The sequence below is a fragment of the Papaver somniferum genome, chromosome 2 (assembly GCF_003573695.1).
Source record: "Papaver somniferum cultivar HN1 chromosome 2, ASM357369v1, whole genome shotgun sequence".
NCBI classification, from domain to species: domain Eukaryota; kingdom Viridiplantae; phylum Streptophyta; class Magnoliopsida; order Ranunculales; family Papaveraceae; genus Papaver; species Papaver somniferum.
The window spans coordinates 143,140,650-143,160,830 of NC_039359.1; the positions used below are offsets into that span (position 1 = coordinate 143,140,650).

The window sequence follows — 20,181 nt, forward strand, 5'->3', positions numbered from 1 at the left end:
ATTGATCATCACAATACTGATCAGAGAAAAGTTTGACAGAAAGAATTGGTTTGGCATTTTCACCAGGAATGTAGGCAAGATGTAGGATCAGAATCTCGCAATGACAATGTTTCATCGAAATTATCAGTGACACAGTACAACAGCGTCGCAGAACAATTTCAGAAATGATAAAATAAATGACGTCAGCTAAGATCACGAGAAAGATATGATAATCCTGCGAAAATTAGAGAGTTTGCGAAATTAACATCTGTAAGGTTGCGAGAATGTCGCAAACCATACCCGAAAATAAGGGACAAATTAGCTGTCATCCACTATGTATTTCCTTATAAATAGTCGTTCGAATTGTAAAGAAGGAGAGATCTTTTTTGAGTAAGAAACAAGTAAATAGGAGAGAAAAAGTCTAGAATAGAGATCATTCTTGATTTCTTTATCTTTTCTTGTAAAAATATTCAAAGATTGTTCAATAAAATAAAGAGTTTAAACCTAAAATGAGTTGATTAATAATGAAATCATACGAGGGGTGTAGTGTAGGATTTACTGCGACTACATATGAATTGGTGAGAAGAGAGAGCTGATTAGGTTCGTGCTATTAAAGTGTTTGAGCCAGTGAGTCTGATATTGTGTTACCAGTACATGTATGGATGCATAATGAAGTGTCAAATAGTTGATACCGCTCCACTTTTTGGGTGTTGTAGGTTGTTTCTCATTATTCACTCACCAAAATGTTAACTATCAAAAATAAATAAATTAAGTCATTGGAAGATTGGTTTTTATGATTCAAATTAAGAAGGTTTAGTGAAGGTCACGATCAACAAAATAGAGGAGATCATGGAATTGCTACTGTCATTGGTGGTTGTTGGAGGTGATTACTACCAGGTTAGATGTAGATTTTTTCACGAAATACATAGGATGCACCTGAGTGCTAAATGTATTTTCCAGTAGAAAAATAGGGTTTGGTCTAGATGCACCCAAGTGCATAATGTATATTTTTTTTTCGAATTTTGTTGTTGTTCCTCTTATTTTTCTTCTTTAATACTTGTTTTTGGTTGTTGTTTTAGTGGTGAATGTGATGGTAATGGTGGTGGGTTTATTGCTCGAGATCATGAACTAGTAGTTTTGGGTGTGTATCATATATTGTAGATGATTATTAGGATAAACCTAGATTTATCCACGAAATACACAAGATGCACATGAGCACATAATGTATATTCTAAAGGGAAATAGGCTTTGGCCTAGTTGCACCCGGGTGCATAATATATTTTTCTTTTGATTCTTATAGAAAAAAAGTTTTGGCCAGGTACATCTGAGTGCATAATATATATTGTTAGAGGAAATAAATTTTGCTCGGGTTGCGCCTGAGTGCATAATGTATATTTTTATATGAAATAAATTTTGGCCAAGTTGTACCTGGGTGCATAATGTATCCATGGCCTGGTTTAAATATTTTCTTTTTTGATCTTGATTAGTAGAGATTTTCGAGCCTTTCCAAAAACATAAATTTTATTAAAATCCGATATATATTTGGGAAGTTAAGACCTTTCTCGTGATTAATTTTAAATTGGAGAAAGAAGATAAATAGGAGGGAGAAAAGGATACGATAAAGATTAAATTTTAAAGTAAATGATATATGACTAAATTCTTTTATATCTTTTTCACCCAGACTCATAATTTACTTGTCTATTACTCCCATAATTTATGGGTTTTGGTCATATGACCCATTTTCCGTGAACTTGAATGTCAAATAAATGAACCAAGAATGTGAATGAGAATGAGAATTAAATGGAGAATCTGAACAAGTTAGGAAATTAAATATCATTCAAGACAAAAAGTTCGGCTTACAGTATTAATCTAATTCTTAACTAAATTTTGTTGATTCATGATTAAGAAGCGAGGCGATGGAGGAAAATGATAATCCAAAACTATGTTGAAGTTTTTGTTTTTTTTCCTGAATCTGTTAAAATTGTTTCTATTTTCTCTGTACTACGGCAATATGTTGAATTATTCTATTTTCTCAATAGTTCTCAATTATGTAAAATTTAGAATCAAATATTTCAACAACAAACGGAAGTGTTCAAATAAATAAATAAAAAGTTCAAGGAAACTTCGAAACTGGGGTAATCGCCTGTGTGTTTGATTTTCTATAAACCCATTTTTCTAGTTTGTCTTATACAAAGATACTCTCTCCAATAAACTGGTACCTCATTAACAGTCTTGTAAAATTGAGGCGATCGGCTCAGTGTTTGATTTTCTACATACTCACTTTTCTTAACACCCGGTATGCTAATTCAGTAGACTCGGTCGGTTGAGCAAAGAACAGCCCCCCTTCTCCTTCTCCAGTTGATAGTTGGTACTAGAAACCGGGTTATATTGCACCAAATTACAGCTCCTTCGTTGACTTCGTAGGTTTGCCAAACTAAGTCAAACGCCTTTTCTCTCTGCTCTCAAGTCGACTACATTTCTGACGACCAATCTTGTTACCGGACAAAGCATATATAGAGATGAGAGATTAATGAATAGAGCTCTAGTCCAATAATACAAAACTCATACTCAACAGTCTCAACTAGGCTTCTATTCTTCTTCATATACATCTGCTCAAGATTAATGGCACCTCATCATCATTCAGTCATCAACCACCCCTGTCATCCCAAGCATCCTCTCTCGCTCCTCTCTTCTCCACCCTATCCTGGAGGAATTTTTAACTGCGATGCGTGTAGTCGTCCAGACAAGGGATTCTGTTACCATTGCAAAGAGTGCAAACTCGATTTTCACGTTCATTGCGCTTCTTTGCCTCTTTCTGTAAACCACAATTCTCATCCTCAACACCATCTTACCCTAACATATGAAATCCCTTATCCAACCAAAGACTTTTCTTGCGATATTTGCAAGAACTCAGGATCAAAGTGTTGGATATATCGCTGTAATTATTGCGCGTTCGATGCTCATTTGAATTGTGCAACGACCGCGGGTTCCACATCCATTCAGCGGAGTGTTTCTGTTCAGCAATCACAGCCTGTGTTTCAACATCAAGTTTCTGTTCAGCAATCGCAGCCTATGTTTCAACATCAAGTTTCATTACCAGGTACTTATTTTTCTTGGCGTATTTCTTTAATAATTACTTGCCTGTTGCATTCACTTATTATTTCCATTAACAAAAAGTAAACACTTCATTTTTCATTCTTTTAATCGACTAATTCAATGTTCTGTACAGTTGCTGAATGATTAAATATGGCATATAGTTAATGCAATAGGCAATTATTGATAATTTCTTGACTTTTCAATTTCAATCTTATATTCCAAAAATTATCTTTGAATCCGTCAGTGATAACTCAATAATTTGATGTCTGCTGCAGGTTACAATCAGCAAACACGTCAAGTAGTGCTTCAAAACCATAACTCATTTCCTGGTCCGGCACAGGCAAGGACCAAAGCTGCACCAACAGGGTACAACTGTGCGCCAAATCAGAACCAGAATTACTATGCCATGAATGGCAATCAACCAGGTTTTGGTCCACCAGCTCGTGCACAGCAGGCTAATTTTCAAAATCAACTTGGTAATAATCCTTCAATGGGTGCATCAATGACTCAAGGGTTTTATAATGGTGTAGGACAACAGGCAGGGCAAACATTCATGCAGAGCATGTTGGGGGGGTCATCATTAGGTGGTGGGAATGACGAGTCGTCATCATCATCTGCTTCTTCTTTGCTGAAACTTTTTCTATTTTAGGGGCAATGTTTTTTTTTGTAATGTGGTTGCTAATGTGTAAAGTTGATAGCATGTCTCAAAGGACTTGGGCTAAAGCAGGGCCAAAATGTTTATGTGTGTCTGTTTCAACTTTCTAGATGTTTAAGTTTAAGTCATGAATCCCTCATTTTATGATTGATAGGAATATTGTTGAATTTTTTGGGCACTACAAAAAAAAAAAATTAAATGAAATATTATTGCTACCTAAACTAGATGCATGATCCTCCTCCTTTATCTCTGCGTGCCTGGAGGTGTTTTATTTATTCTTTGCTAGTAACTTCTCAGTTTTGTTGGCCATGGAGATGAATGGATTTATTTCTTTTTGCTAACGATACAGCAGAGTTTTTGTTCAGCATTAATTGATTACTTTTTTTTTTTGTTTTAATTTCCTATAGTGCTACATGTTCCGTGATTGGGGTATATTGACGGCATATGCGCATATTCCTCTGGACCAGGGAACCGTCACCATCGTGTAAATGGTTTGGCCTCCATTTTGGGCAACTCCAATATAGGTTATGCATATAAACAAATTTGCTTATTTATGCGGATACTCATGTACGTGTGTTACTGGATAATCACATAAGCAAATAGCTGAGGTCCTGAGGATGTGGGAAATCAAAACTCTTCTCCTAAAATATGGATTTGATTTTCTTTTACTCAGCCCAACAAATAAACCACTTGTTCCCCAAAAAGAAAGAACAAAAATGAAAGAGAAAAGAAAACCAATTCCATCTTTATTTATTTCAACACGGCTAATGGTTATCAGTTTACTGATAAACAAATAACAAAATCTAAAAAATATTTTGTCTAATATGAATTTTGATACATGTTTAAATAAACTCATATCCTTAGTAAACATTTTTTATTTGGGCTTCTTTTCCTATCATTTACAAGGGATTATAGCTTTATCCATCTGGATTATGAATCTAATGTCGGGCTCAGTAATAGTAACAAAAAAAAGGTTATAATGGCGACTTTGGGTTAAGTTGCATAATTTCGGTAACTGGGTCAATTTTATAGTGTATAGCAATTTGAAGGTCATGAGGGAAATTTTTAGCAAGTCTACTAACAAATAGAGAAATAACGATAGACTTGGGAATTTTATATTACATGACAAATTTTAGGTCATAATGGAAAATTTTAAATCCTGATACAGATTATACAAATAAAATTTCAGGTCATTGATAAAATTTGGCAGACGATGGTTGATAGAAGTGTGCATTGATCAAAATTCGGCCTAGTAATTTCTTTGTGAAGGAGATTGGGCAAAGACTAAGTAAGGCCTCGACTTTGGGAGCGCAATTTTCACTAAAGGTTAAGACAATTAGGGTTTGGTTTTCTTATTAGGGTTTTTGGTTATTCTTCCCCACCGTGATGATTATTGGTGGCGGCTCTGTGATGATTATTGGTGATTAATATTCTTAATCACCTTCCTCTCATAGGGTAAAGGGTTCTGGTTTGCGAGGTTTTTCTTCTCCAAATAAGGTTAACTCTGGTCCTTTTTATTCTCGTTTCTTATGGTTGGAATTGTATGCTAAGAAGAAAGAGGCTCGTCTCATTTCATGAGAGCGAGCCTTGTGTCTTGCTCATATACTAGATCAGGATCGTTTCATACAAATGTGGGCCTTGGGAATGTTTGTATTACACGCATGCTTCTAATCCTTTGTGTTGTATTCCCGGGATGATGCTGTGGGAAGGAAGCAATGGGTAACCAATGTTAATCGTGGAAAGGAGAATGATGTCGACCTTGAATGAAGTCCCCAACTCCTGGGTCACGGATATCAAGCTGAAACAGAAGTTTCAACCCCTTAGAGCTAGTGCATAGAGTCTTTTTGTGAGTGATAATAATGAAGTATTTGTACTATTAGATCAACAGACTAATTTTGCTAATTTCAATCGTTGGGGTGCAATAATCAAAAACAAAGAAAAATCAAATAAGTAAAAGTTATTGATACTTAGCTCCTTTATAATGGAAATGATTGCTTTGACAAAATGAACAAGCTCCCCGTATCTCCGCAACAGCAACAAGGCAAAACTTTGGAAAATAGAGTGAGTCACGAGTTCAACACGCTGTTCTTAAGACATTAGCTCCCGGCTACACTCAAGAGTGATGGTATAGCCCTCACAGGACGGATATCTCCAGGATAAAACATCCTAATACACCTACTACTAGCATATGTAGTAGATGCTCAACTTGAGCTTGGCAACTCCGAAAAAACCGTTAAGGAAAATCGCGAATGCTTAAAAAAACGCTATAAAATATTTTCCCTTAGGGGTCCCTTTAAAATATAGAGCAACCCCTTTCCCTTGATTTTACAAAAGTAGTGAATTTCTTTATATAATGGAATAAAACAATTTAAGAAGAGGAATTCCCCGATGTGGGACTAAAAAGCTTATATAGTCTCTTAAAACAACTAAAAAGTGGAAACTCCACAATGTGGGACTAATAAGTTTTTCATTCACAAACAAAACAATAAATTAATTTTATTTAGTTAAACACATTAAAATAATAATTAATAAATATTGTTTCAACAATCCCCCACATGAATGAAAACCTCAATAAAACATGAAAAACACAGATAAATCTTGGTAAGTCAACACCCAATCTTCATGATCCGGCTTGATCGAACAGACATATGGAACGTCTGTGTGTTGAAATCATACTAGTCATTTCAATGTCCTCTCCTTCACACAAAAATGTGTTGACCCCAGGGTCATACTATGGATTGCAAAAATCATATAGTATAGAGAGCTTTCATCTTTAGCTCCTCACAAGTGAGACTAAAGGTTCCTTTCACGAAAGTGAAAAAGCATGAACCAGTGAACACTTAGTGACCCTCAGGTACTAAGTTCCAGTAATACCAAAACCATCAAAAGCGAAAATCATATAAAAAACGCAGGAAATACCATTTTAGGCAGAGGTGTCCATGAGGTCTTGAACCTTTGCTTAGTGAGATATTACCGGAATTACTTGCTAGAGACAGTGAACTATGTCTTGAACTCCTAGCGTTTGATGTAATTCGCGATAACAATCACGGATGATATCTCCAAGGTTGCTGCCAAGCTCGTGCCGTTTTGTCCGTTTTGGCCCTGGACGTATCCTGTTTCTCAGAATTCTCTAGAGAATCAGCTCATATTCTCACAGGAAGCGACCCACTTCCTCATTCAGATAAGTGAGTTTCCATAAAGAGTGTTACTGCTACACCCCACTTCAATCTTAAATTGAAACTATAGAACTCATTAAGACTTATTAAAAAGTCATCCTCCACATGCAGTCACACTATCACGTCTACACCATAGGGAAGGGACAGAGAATGAAAATCTCTGATAGTGTTTACCTTTACCCACCACAAATTAGTTGTCTCATTCGAAACCTTGATCATGGGATCTCCAGTCAGCAAGGTTGAGTATCCTTCATGGCAAGTTTAATATATGAGCTTAAGCCCCAACCCCCTCGATGCATTTTTAACTATCTCTTTGTACAAACCTTTCGTCAAAGGTTGCGCGATATTCTCCTTGGACTTTATCCAATCAATGGAAATAACGCCGATTGAGATTAGTTATTTCTTAGCTTTAACTATTATAGCTTGGCTAACACAATGTATAGATATAGCTGGCACAGGCCTATGCCAAAGAGGAATGTCTTCTAAAAAGCATCTTAGGCACTCGGCCCCCTCTCATGCTTTATCTAACGCAATACTCTCAGATTCCATAATGAATTGAGCGATATGTTTGTTTGGAAATCTTCCAACAACAAACCCACATGTTAGAGTGAAACCATATCCACTCGTAGACTTAGACTCCTCTGAGTCAACTATCCAGTTTGCATCATAAAGTCCCAAGGACAACAAGATACCTTTCATAAATCAAAAGAGTATTTTAGGTACCATAATACTCTACTCAGTGCATCTGAATTCTCTTGCTCTGGACTACAATTATATCCACTTAACTTACTCACAATATAGGCAATGTCTGGACTCTTACAGTTCATTAAATTCATCAGACATCCTATAACTTTTGAGTATTCAAGTTAAGATACTCCACTACCCTTATTTTTCTTGAGACTACAAGAATAATCGTACGAAGTACAAGCAGGTTTACAATCAGACTGATTGTATCTCTTAAGCACAACTCAACATAATGAGAACGACTAAGACTTATAAATGTTTGATTATCTTCTAATCCTCATCCCTAAGATTACATCAAAAGGGCCCAAGTCTTTCAAGTCAATGTTCTCATTCAGTGCATGTTTTTAGTGGAATTGATCACATCTATGTTTGTATCAAGCATATCATCAACATACAAGCATACAATTACACAGACATCCTTAACAAGTTACTTGTAAACATACTTGTCAGATTCATTAATTTAAATCCACTATCCATTATCACATGATTAAATTTTCCATGTCACTGTTTACGTGCTTATTTGAAAACCATACAAAGATTTTTCAAATTACAAACTTTGTATTCACAACCTTTCACTACAAAGTCTTCAGGTTGATCTATGTAAATTTCTTTACCTAATTCACGGTTTTAGAAAAAGCTGTCTTAACATCCATCTGATGTATCTCTACGTTCTTTATGGCAGCAATAACAATTAGTATCTCAACGGAAGTAATTTCCGTCACAATTGAATTAGAATCAAGGAAATCTACACCTTCTTTTAGTTTATAGCCTTTAGCTACCAACTTAGCTTAATATTTTTCCACATTTCATCTACCTATCGTTTCCTCTTAAAGACTCATTTACATCCCATGGTCTTACAACCTGGAGGTAAACTAGCAAGCTCCCAAGTCTGGTTCCAACGGACTGAGTCCATTTCACTAAATGAAGCTTCTTACCAGAATGGGGTTTCAGTAGATATCAAGGCTTCTTTACAAGTCTGTGGCTCAGACTAAGCTAGGCATGTTATGAAGTCGGTTTCATAAGAAGTCTCAAGTCTAATTATTTTACTTCTCTTAGGCTCAACATCAACTTCATCTTCCTTTAAAATAAGTTCTGACTATTTGAAGAAATCTAGGGGATCAACAACACATCTCTAATGAGGTACAGGTTTAGAATAAACATGTTCAAAGAACTCAGCATCCCTAGATTCCGTAATAATATTCACACCAATGTCAGAAAAAATCAGAACACACAACCAAAAATCTATTTGTAGAAGTATACTCAATATACCCTATACGAAAACACAATCAACATTTTTGGTTTCAATCTAGTTCTTTTAGGAAGAGGAATTACAATCTTAGTCAAACGCCCCCACACTTTGACACATTCATAAGAAGGTCATCTACCGTTCCATAAACCATATGGAGTTTCATCTGATTCTTAAAAGGGTACTTTATTCAGGATATACTAGTTAAGAGGACTGCCTCCCCCCACAAGGCCGCAGGTAATCCTGAACTAATCAACATGGAAATTATCATCTCCTTAAGGATACGGTTGTTATGTTCAAGGCTTAATTGGTTTCCAACTTCAAGTTTATACATCTTAAGGCTTCTAAGGCGTCATCCTTATCCTAAGCAAGTATACAAGATAGTACCTCGTACAATCATCTACGGAAGTTATAACCTTCTTTTACCACAGTGGTTTTGGGTTGAACTCATGTCAACTAGGCCTAACTGAATTAATTCTAAAGGCTTAGAATTACTCTGAACATTTGTGCTAAAAGATTTTATAGCATATTTTGATTCTTCACAGATTTCACTTTTGTGTTCAAAATCCAAACTAAATTTGGGTACGAAGCCTATGCTAGCCAGTTAAGCATTGACTTAAAAGTTTACGGTTCCAAGTCTACCACGTAAAACAATCAATCACCCAAAGATATCACAAGAATCAACTACGTTCACATCATCAGTTTTTCCGTTAAGCTTATATAGACCCAAAGTCCTATAACTCTTGCTTAAAAAATCACTGCTAGTTACAACAAGTTTTCCAGATTCAATTAAGATCTTAAATATTTTTCCATCTACAACAGAACAAGATACAATGTTTTCGCATATGCTCGGAACATGAAAACTTCATTCAATGTGAGAATATTATAGATATGAGCTTCTGCTCGACCTTTTCCTTTTATGCAACCTCTATTGCATATGAGTTACTCAATAAGAGTTTCTCGACATCCCCTATCCTATGATAGGAGGTGAACAGGTCTCTGTTTCAACAAACATTCTTGGTGGCTCCAGAGTCCACCTACTGGTCTCTCACATTGGTTATTAAAATAACTTCCGACATCATGCCATCAAACTCGTTCTAGTTTGTTTCAACTAAATTAGCATCAACTTTCTACTTATTAAGGTTTTTATGTTGTCTACAATTTACTGCCACGTGGCCAGGAATTTTACAAACATAACACTCACCCTTAACTAAATTAATTCCGGAGTTGCGTTCGATGTTCTCACCTTTGCCATCTTTGGAAGATTTGTTTCCAACCACATGCGGCTATTAGCCATGTCCCTCGGAGATGACACCTTTATTCACAAATCACAATTCCAAATCAGAAAGTAAAATATGAGTTTTGAAGATAACATCTATATATACAAACTTCGTTTGAATCAGCGTTTCAAAAAACTCATGGTTACCCCACAAAAATTAATTTAGTTAACAACAATTTTCTGCTCGTCAGAATTTTTCAGAAACGTTTCTCTGTTTTGTAAAATATTAAAAAAATCCTTTTACAACTCAAAAAATTCTGAAATTTTACGCGGGTAACTATCAGGATGTCTACTACGTTATGTCAAAAGGGTTCATCGAAATTCCTTCTAGATTAAAAGATAAAATTGAAACTCTACAGATGACCAGAAATTCGTTTTTGTTTTTCACTCCACAATTAACATCCATGATTCACAAACCAATCAATCGTTTTCGATTATTACAAATGCTAATGTCTTAAGATTGTTGGGGTGCAATAATCAAAAACAAAGAAAAATCAAATAAGCAAAAGTTATTGATACTTAACTCCTTTATAATGGAAGTGATTGCTTTGACGAAACGAACAAGCTCCCCGTATCTCCGCAACAGCAACAAGGCAAAACTTTGGAAAATAGAGTGAGTCACGAGTTCAACACGCTTTCCTTAAGACATTAGCTCCCGGATACACTCAAGAGTGATGCTATAGCCCTCACAGGACGGATATCTCCAGGATAAAACACACTAATACACCTACTACTAGCATATGTAGTAGATGCTCAACTTGAGCTTGGCAACTCCGAAAAAACCGTTAAGGAAAATCGCGAATGCTTAAAAAAACGCTATAAAATATTTTACCTTAGGGGTCCCTCTAAAATATAGAGCAACCCATTTCCCTTGATTTTACAAAAGTAGTGAATTTCTTTATATAATGGAATAAAACAATTTAAGAAGAGGAATTCCCCGATGTGGGACTAAAAAGCTTATATAGTCTCTTAAAACAACTAAAAAGTGGAAACTCCACAATGTGGGACTAATAAGTTTTTCATTCACAAACAAAACAATAAATTAATTTTATTTAGTTAAACACATTAAAATAATAATTAATAAATATTGTTCCAACATCAATCAGAGCATGTCAGCTATAGATCAAGATCACGAAGTGGTGGATAGGTTTAGCATACCACGTCATACCATGTTGTATTCCCGAATATGGGAAAAAATTAGACCATGACTACCACCAAGTCAGGTCACATTCCCATATTCTAGTTGATGTTGTAACCGAGTTATTGTCAACTAGTGGCTCCCGCCTCTCCTAAAACTTTCATAATCTATTAAAAATCTTTTATAATTCCTATTATTTCTAAGAAAAGTCTATTATTAGCCTCCCCCACCCACCCCCAAATTTTTATTTTTTGATTATCCCCCTTGTATATGATTTCTAGCTTCGTCCTTGTTGTCAACCGTTGAAGAGATACGACTTTGGATGAAAATACTTGATGAGTGTGGGAAAATGGTCTCCTCGTGCGAAAAGATTGAGTTTAACATTGCACGGTGTCATCAACGCTTCGACTATATCAGGATGAAGTTCCCACTTAGGCAAGAGCGAAAGGCGACATTTGACCAGAAGGAGTTGGGGATCGTTGCGGAAGGCCAGATGCTTGAAACAACGAAGGAGGAATTTGACAAGAACGCGGATATGACGAACCAGAAAATCTCTCCTCTCATGTTGTACCCAGAAGGTCGAGACTTCCCGATGTGCCACTCATAAGAGCAGTGACTGGTCCGTAAAGATTCACTTCGCACCAAGTAAATGCATGAATTGGATTCCGAAAAATGCATCACAATCATGGTGCCTTACAAGCATGGTGCCTTAGATGTAGCTTCTACAATATTCTAACTTACCCTTGTTCTACAAAGGGTGCAAGGCCATAAAGGCTACTACTGATGCATATTGCACGCAACACTGACTTTCGAGTCTTGTCCAGGCCTAAAACATGCCTTATGCTTACACGTAGGTCATTGCAAACCTATTTTTATGTACTTGCTTCACTTTGGCATTGAGTTGAAAGCATGTATTGATCTTGCTCGTGTCAAGGGTGCATCAGTCAGGCTCATGACATCCTTACCGACTTCGATCATTCTTCGTGATACAAACGGCATATGCAAGTTTTACTAACTTGCATACTTATTTAGCTTTATTTCTTGGGCGCATTGGTGCACGCCTATGTCAAATGACTTGATAGTAGGTATGAACATCCAAGGAATAGAATGCAACTTACCTCATCAAGTAAGAAAAAATTCATCTCTTGTATCGCATTGCCGAGCCTAGATGATGTGAGTTACCAAAATTTCGCAATCATATCGCAGTTAGATTATATGAGCGAAAAAGTGATGGACCACTAATGCTTCAACTCATTGCGGCTTCCTACGTATCTATCTCTGACATTGAAGGGACCAATCACGGACCTTAGTTCATCAATGTATGTACTAAAAACTAAATCCAACTCATACTGCAAGGCCAAAGCCAAACAAAGCCTAATTTGTAGACACCAAAGGTTATTTTACAAATCACGCGCAAGAGTGTGCACCGTTGGGCCTTTCCTTCATAATGCATCATGGTGATGCATTCTTAGTTTAGTAACACAACAACGATGATTCTTATGCATCATGAAGCTATATCGAGTAAGCAACGCGGTATAGGATGATTTTTCATCACATATGCTTCATCTGCTAAGCTTTATAGCTCATTAATACTTTCCCTCTTATTGATATTTTTACAAGTAGAAAAAGAGAAGAGGATGGAAATGTACCAATTCCACTTTCTTTCGCGACAACGAGTTTCGAAAATAATACCATAATGGTGCATAGTCAGTTCTTGCCCGATGCCTAACTTGAGCATTGCACTATAGTGGTTCACTATCACATTTAGCTAGAATCTGCGTGATACACCATTGTGGTGCAAATTCTGTTCTGGGTCAACATTCCCTAAACGAGCAACACAAGATTTAAGATGAAACTGCCTCTCATTCAATGACACATCTTTGAGTATGCGTCGTGCAAAAAATGCAGTGTTACGTTATTGCCCCCTTTAAATAATTTCATCCTCGAAATTCAAAACAAAAACTGTTTTGGACAAGCTTCTTTGGTTTGGATTCTCTGAGCATATGTCTCGTACCACGATGCTCAGAAATGGCACAAGGTTTCTTCATCTAGTTGTGGACAATAATTAAGACCGTCTAAGCATTCTTTCTATACCACATACCCCGAAATCTTAAAAGAGTTTATACAGAGGCTTGCTCTGTGAGGATATGTTTTATTCGAGCCGAGTCCTTAAGAAAAATATCCTCATTACAAAAACCATCATCTACAACAGGATATTTCATAATGCAATTGGTCTGTAATCTATAACGATTTCAAAAGATTTATATTTCAGGCTCAAAATAATATTAGAATGATTTAAGCTGGGAGGGAGAGAGTACATGATATGAAGCAAAATTTACAAGGTAATATACCTTATGACCCATAAAATCAGCATATCCACCAAAACTTGGATGTCTGAGATCACCAATAAGATTGAGATTTGATTTGATCTCTTTACAGGTGGGAGGGAGTTGATGAGACACATATTATATATTAAACTTTGAGTCGTGCTAGTGAGGAGGAGGCGTAAGTTGCACTTGCTGAAGACCTAAGTATCCCTCATGCTCATGGAATCAACGGTGGATGCGTCGTGAAAATAATTATTACGTGACTAGTATATCTCGCAGGTATGTTATTGGGAGTCGCGTATATATGTCTTATTGCGAAGGACTAAGTATGGACAGGCTGAGAGACGAATCTTGTTTGTGAGAGTTAGTCTCGAGAGACCGAGAGCTCTATCCGTTTGGCTAGCAGAGCCTAGATAATTATGTTGCGCGGTGGTTTCTCATTAGGCGAGCAAGCCTTGCTCATACGACTGGACGAAGGATTCTTCGTAAGGAAAGTGGAGCCTCGCTCATATGGATTAGAGGGGGATTGTTCGTGAGCGAGCGGAGCCTCGGTCATATGGTTGGGAGGAGGGTTGCTTATGATGCGAGCGGAGCCTCACTCATATGGTTGAGCAGAGGGTTTCTTATGATGCAAGCAGAACCTTGCTCATATGGCTGAGCAGAGGCTCTCTCATTAGCCCGAGAGCTTGGTTGAGCCCGTGATTATATATTTTATTCGACATGAGTCCTAAAATGTCCATTTCCCTCATTATAAATGTTAGAACACTGCTCGGTCGAACTCGCATGCGTTGTTATCTCAAGCATGTTTGTCAATGTTAGTGATCATTACTATAAGTCTTGATTTCTATCCTATTTATAGATGTCTCGGACTAGGACATAGATATTGTAGTTGAGCTTAGATTTCACAGAGTTCATCATTTGAAGACGAAGAACTATTAAGGGGAGCTTGTGGAACTTCTTCGAAAAAAGGTATGTGAAGACTTGAACTCATCTATCACTTGGAAAGTCTATTTCTGCTATCTCCTATATTGAGACATAAGTCGTGTTACGATATAGTTTTCTCTATACACATTTGAGATTTCGATCTGAGTATATCTGGCTTGCATATTTCTCGAAATATGTGTTGGTAAGATTTCGCTTCGACCAAGTTCATCTTATATCATGAGAAAATTGCCGAGTAACATCTTACATGGTTTGTGTGATACAATCATTTGATGTAGACTTGGAACATTTCGATAATGATTATTTCAATATCTTGAAAAATTCTTTGATGCTGATAGTGTGTGAAAACGGCCATTGTCATTATAAAAGATGTTTCAATGATTGAAATAAAGATTTGAGGATGTAACCATGTTTAGATATAAGCATATATAGTGTGTTCGCACATTAGTGTATAAATCCACAAACCGGGAGCCAAGAGTATGCATATGTGTGCATACGAAATTGGTGAAGGATACAAGATAAGTATGCGTACCCGTACGCATACTGGCGGAAGTTTTCGAACCGAAAATATCTGCTGAGTTTGGGAATTACAAACTCCTAAACTAGTCACCTTAAGTATGCGCACCCATACGCATACTGGCGGAAGTTTTCGAACCTAAAATTTCTGTTGAGTTATTAAATTTAACAAACTCAAATCCGGTTTCTTAAGTACGCATACTTAAGATGGTTACTTTGTCAAATCGGTCAGTTCATGAACTTAAACATTTAAATCATAAGGAATGAAATCTTTGCAAACCGTGGCTATAATGTTCATGATTGATTCAAGTGAATCAAACTTATTTGGTTTCAATTGTATTTTCTATAGAAATTGAACAACTCTTTAACTAGTTTCATTTGAGTCATTTGAACTAGTTATGGTTGAGATGGATAATGTTGATATGAGAGTAATCATATGGCTAACCTCAGTTAACTATTTGTGAACCAACATAGTGTACACGTTTAGGTACGGTTATATAAACCTAAATGAGGGTACATTTCATTTGTGTATAACAAGCTAAGTTCGATCTAACGGTTGAAAGATATTAGCTTGGTTGAATCAATTTTTTCATCTAACGGTGATTATTGAATGCTTTGTTCTCAAGGTAACTTGGATTGCATACCCTGATTTCAAAACTATATAAAGGAGAACTCTAGCAACTGGGAAACCTAATCCCCACACCTCTTGTGTGTTAATAGTTGCATAACTAGAGTCGATTCTCCTTTAACCTTAGGTTTGTTCTCGATACCTTGTAGGTTAACGACTTGAAGACTTCATTGGGATTGTGAAGCCAGACCCAACTATTTTCTTTGTAGTTGCGTGATCTGATCTTGCTGTTTCTATCGTGTTGAGTGCAATTGAAATAATTGGCTGAGATTTTATATCTCCGATAGGCAAGATAGAAAAGTAATCACAAAAAAACTTCGTTTCATCGTTTGTGATTCCACAATAACTTGTTTCGCTAGTCGATTAAGTTTATTGTGAGGTGATTGATAATTCTAGGCTGTTCTTCGGGAATATAAGTTCGGGTTATCAATTGGTTCCTGTTCACCTTGATATATCAAAAGACTAAACAAAAACTCTTGGGCATTTCTGCGGTAGACAGATTTATTCAATCCTATAGACTTTTCTGTGTGAGACAGATTTGTATATCAAGTCTTCGACTTTGGGTCGTAGCAACTCTTGGTTGTGGGTGAGATCAGCTAAGGGAATCAAGTGCGTAGTATCCTGCTGGGATCAGAGACGTAGGGAGCGCAACTGTACCTTGAATCAGTGTGAGATTGATTAGGATTCAACTACAGTCCATTCCGAAGTTAATTGGTAGTAGGATAGTGTCTGTAGCGGCTTAATACAGTGTGGTGTTCAATCTGGACTAGGTCCCGAGATTTTTCTGCATTTGCGGTTTCCTCGTTAATAAAATTCTGGTGTTTGTGTTATTTCTTTTCCGCATCATATTTTGTTATACAATTGAAATATCACAGATTGTGTGTTAAGATCAATCAATTATAATATCCAACATTGGGTTGTTGATTTACATTGATTGACACTTGAACAATGGTCTTTGGTACCGTTCAAGTTACTCCTCTTATTCAATCAGGCTCGTAGATTTCTATTTGTTGATTGCAGATTGAATTAAGAGTTAGAGATATTAAACTCTTTGATATACTTTACTCTAGATTGAGTCTGACTGTCTAGTTGATTTTCTAGAAAGTATATTGGAGTAAGTCATTTCAGATTTCTAAACGAATTATCGGGTGTGGTTGTTAGACCCACGCATTTTCAATAAAACCACCATATACAACATGATATTGCATAATGAAATAAGTCTATAATATATAACGATTTTATGAGATTTACATCTAAGGGTCAGAATCGTATTAGTATGATTTAATCCATGAGGGAGAGTACCTAATATGAAGCAAATTTTGATAAGGTCAATTACTGTATTTCCCACAAGATGCCAGCATTTATTAAAGAAAATGACTGGATAACCATCAAGATTTGGCTTCTCAGATTACCAATAAGATTAATATATGACTTGATTTCTTCACATGTGGGAATGAAGTAGATTAGACACCTATTATTATCAATCCACCTGGTTATTAACATTCGAGTGGGGATGTAATGGTTATGTTGAAACATATTTTAAAAATGAGATCATAGCTCCTTAGAAATAACATTATAGTTACTAGTCCATTCACCATTGACTTTTTTAAGAACATGGATTGAGTTTTCCTTCTTCCATGCATTACAGAAAGGCTTCAGTATTTTCTCCGGCTACATGAATCCAATTAATTTCGTTATGATACTATGTATTTTAGTATAGCTTACCGATCATGAAGATGGTTGATCGATATTACTTTGGCAGAGCGGCCATGTCATCGTCGCTCAACATATTTTTTGATGTTACTATATAATAGAAAATTGCATTTGTCTATTTATCTGGCATGATAAAATTTTCAATTTGTTCATTCACAAAAGAACTTATCTCACCAGTTCCAAATAAAGTCCATCATTCAATAAGATGAATCTGATAACCTCCACAAAATTTGGTAAACTCCAATAACAAGCTGGTAACTGGATACAACAACTTCCCATGAACACTTTTATTCTCGCACTATCTTACACTTTGGACGTCTTTTATAAAAATCAAAGGTTAACAAATTTGAAACTAATATTTTGGAGATATGTACCTCTTACAAAGCTTTAACTTCTAAAACCAAAAATGAGGACATAGGGAAATGTATAACACCATCGCCTACTCATCTGAAAACTACCCGTTGAATTTAAAATTGGTAGACAATGAGGTTTAGTATTTCTAAATGCACTCATTTTTGATAGGTATATAGAGCTTTGTAATATGAACATGAAAAGGATAAGATACAAGTATGCCACCAAATTTTTCATTCGACAACCTATACGTACAAACCTAATACAATCATAAGTAGGTCAAAGCAAAGATCCTTGAACAAGATTGTAAATAAAGTTTTTCTCCTTTTCTACCACAATCAATATATATGTTTAGATGAAAGGTTCATAACCTTATTGTGTAGAAGAATTCTTGGAAGATCTCAAAAATTAATATCCAAGATCAATCTAGCCATATCCGAATTCTAACAAGTATGAAACTTGTAATCTATCTTTTAAGATATGAATTCAACAAGAATGAGTCTTGTTTTTTATCCCAAATAAGGACCTAAACTATCTAAGTTGATTTCTTACTACTTGTGTTATTCCTATTATAAAGATCAATAATATAATGTGGAAAAAGAAAAACACAAGGCACCAGAAATTTGTTAACGAGGAAAATTGCACTTGTAGAAAAATCCCAGGACCTCGTCTACCTTTGAACACCGCACTGTATTAAACCACTACAAAAACTAGCCTAATGTCATAATTTGGGATAGAATGTAGTGGAGACTGAATTAACCCTTCAAGCAATTCATCTACAATCGTGTTCCTTATTCCTCTTGAACCTCGTAATATTTTGCACACTTGATTCCCTTAGCCGACGTCCTTTACATCCTAATAGTTGCTTCAACCTCGACGAAGATTTTCGATACCAATCTGCCTCTAACATACAAGCTAATTTAATTTTCCTTTTGTTTTTTCAGTCTAGGTTTGGAGATATGTTTGCTATAAACAAAGTCCAGAAAACCAAACGAATCCGGAACACTTATATTCAATTAGCTAAGATGCATGGATTACTAACCACCTCTAAGAACAATCCAAACAAATCAAAGGAGAGTTTACATATCTATATTGAGGAATCACTAAGTCTGAGATGAAGAGAACTTTGTGATTTCTATCTATTTCCTGATCCAAGATTATGAAAACCACAACGAACAATAAGAACAACATCCGGATACACGAACTATCACAAATCCCTAAGTGAAGTCTTCAAATTCGTAAGCTACTAATGTTTCTCAGAGAAAACCTAGGTTATAGAGGAACACTCTAGCTTAGCAACTAGGACAAAAGAGTGTCAGGGATTAGGAATTCATGTTGCAATCTCTCTATTTATGGACTTTCAAGGATCAAGGTAGCTTTGAATTCAAGCTAGGGTTGCTTGGAGTTTAAGCAAAAAACTTTACAGTTTAGATGAAATTCTTATTAGGAATTAATGTAAGAATGTGAGATGTCTGCCTTGAAATTACACATAAGAATATGCATTTTGGTCCAGGATTCCGGAATCGTGCACAATGATGGTCCATAGCGGCTAAATAGCCTTTAGACTTACAATCACTGACAATGCTCAATAACACTCGAGATTTAATTAATGATCCACAACCACAAGTGATTTTGTGTATTAAATTGTCTTAGAAATGTCTATCAGAAAAAAAACACGAACATAATCATTTAGAAGAGTTCATGACTTCTGCTAATACTAGCTAGACTGGACAGACTTGCAAACCAACCCTCTGACAGCTCGCGGCACAGGGGTTTGAAAACCCCTTGGAAGTTCATGAAATTAGGATACTAGGGGTTTACGAGCTTACCTAATTCCATATATTAGATGTAAGGGTTTGCAAAACGGGTTTGTGAATCTCTACAGTCCGCAGAATTCAGACCGACGTTGATAAAATGTACAAGTATGTTTATCAATCGCTAAGTAGTTCTTTTTCTCACATAATTAGTTTAAAATATTCCCAGTAGCCATATATAGTATGCATTGTTGCTTGGGAAATTTCTAAATAATCAACTTGAAACAAAAATAGTTCTTGAACAATAAATTGTTTTTAACTAAAATTGTTAAGGATGTAGGAACATCCATTGCTTGAACCATATTTCGAGAGTTTAACCAAGACAAGCTTTAGCTCGAAATTTCTTATTTGAATATTAAATATACTAAAATCATAGGACATAGTCTCATAAGACAAAATGCTAAATGTCGTGAGTAAATAGGATAGGTCATTCTTTACATACCTCTTTGTTAATGAAATTCTCGCAAATGTCTTCGTTTTTTCTTCAGTCTTCAATCTCCGAGGGTCATTCAGGAATATGTGATACTCAACTACCATACTATAATCCTAGTCCGAGACTTTACTTTAGTAGACTAGG

At 36.0% G+C, this 20,181-nt stretch overlaps 1 protein-coding gene across 1 annotated transcript; it reads left to right on the forward strand.

Annotated features, from left to right (window-relative positions):
• Window positions 1-2,134: 2,134 nt before the first annotated feature.
• Window positions 2,135-3,956, forward strand: LOC113354052. The gene is made up of 2 exons (XM_026597500.1): window positions 2,135-3,079; window positions 3,351-3,956. Exons 1-2 carry the CDS (start codon window positions 2,602-2,604, stop codon window positions 3,722-3,724), a joined length of 852 nt encoding a protein of 283 aa, XP_026453285.1. The 5' UTR covers window positions 2,135-2,601; the 3' UTR covers window positions 3,725-3,956.
• Window positions 3,957-20,181: the final 16,225 nt, after the last annotated feature.

Coding starts and splice junctions, on each gene's coding strand:
- LOC113354052 (XM_026597500.1), top strand. CDS start 2,602: ATGGCACCTCATCATCATTCAGTCATCAACCACCCCTGTCATCCCAAG. Junction 3,080..3,350: donor ACATCAAGTTTCATTACCAG/GTACTTATTTTT, acceptor TGTCTGCTGCAG/GTTACAATCAGCAAACACGT.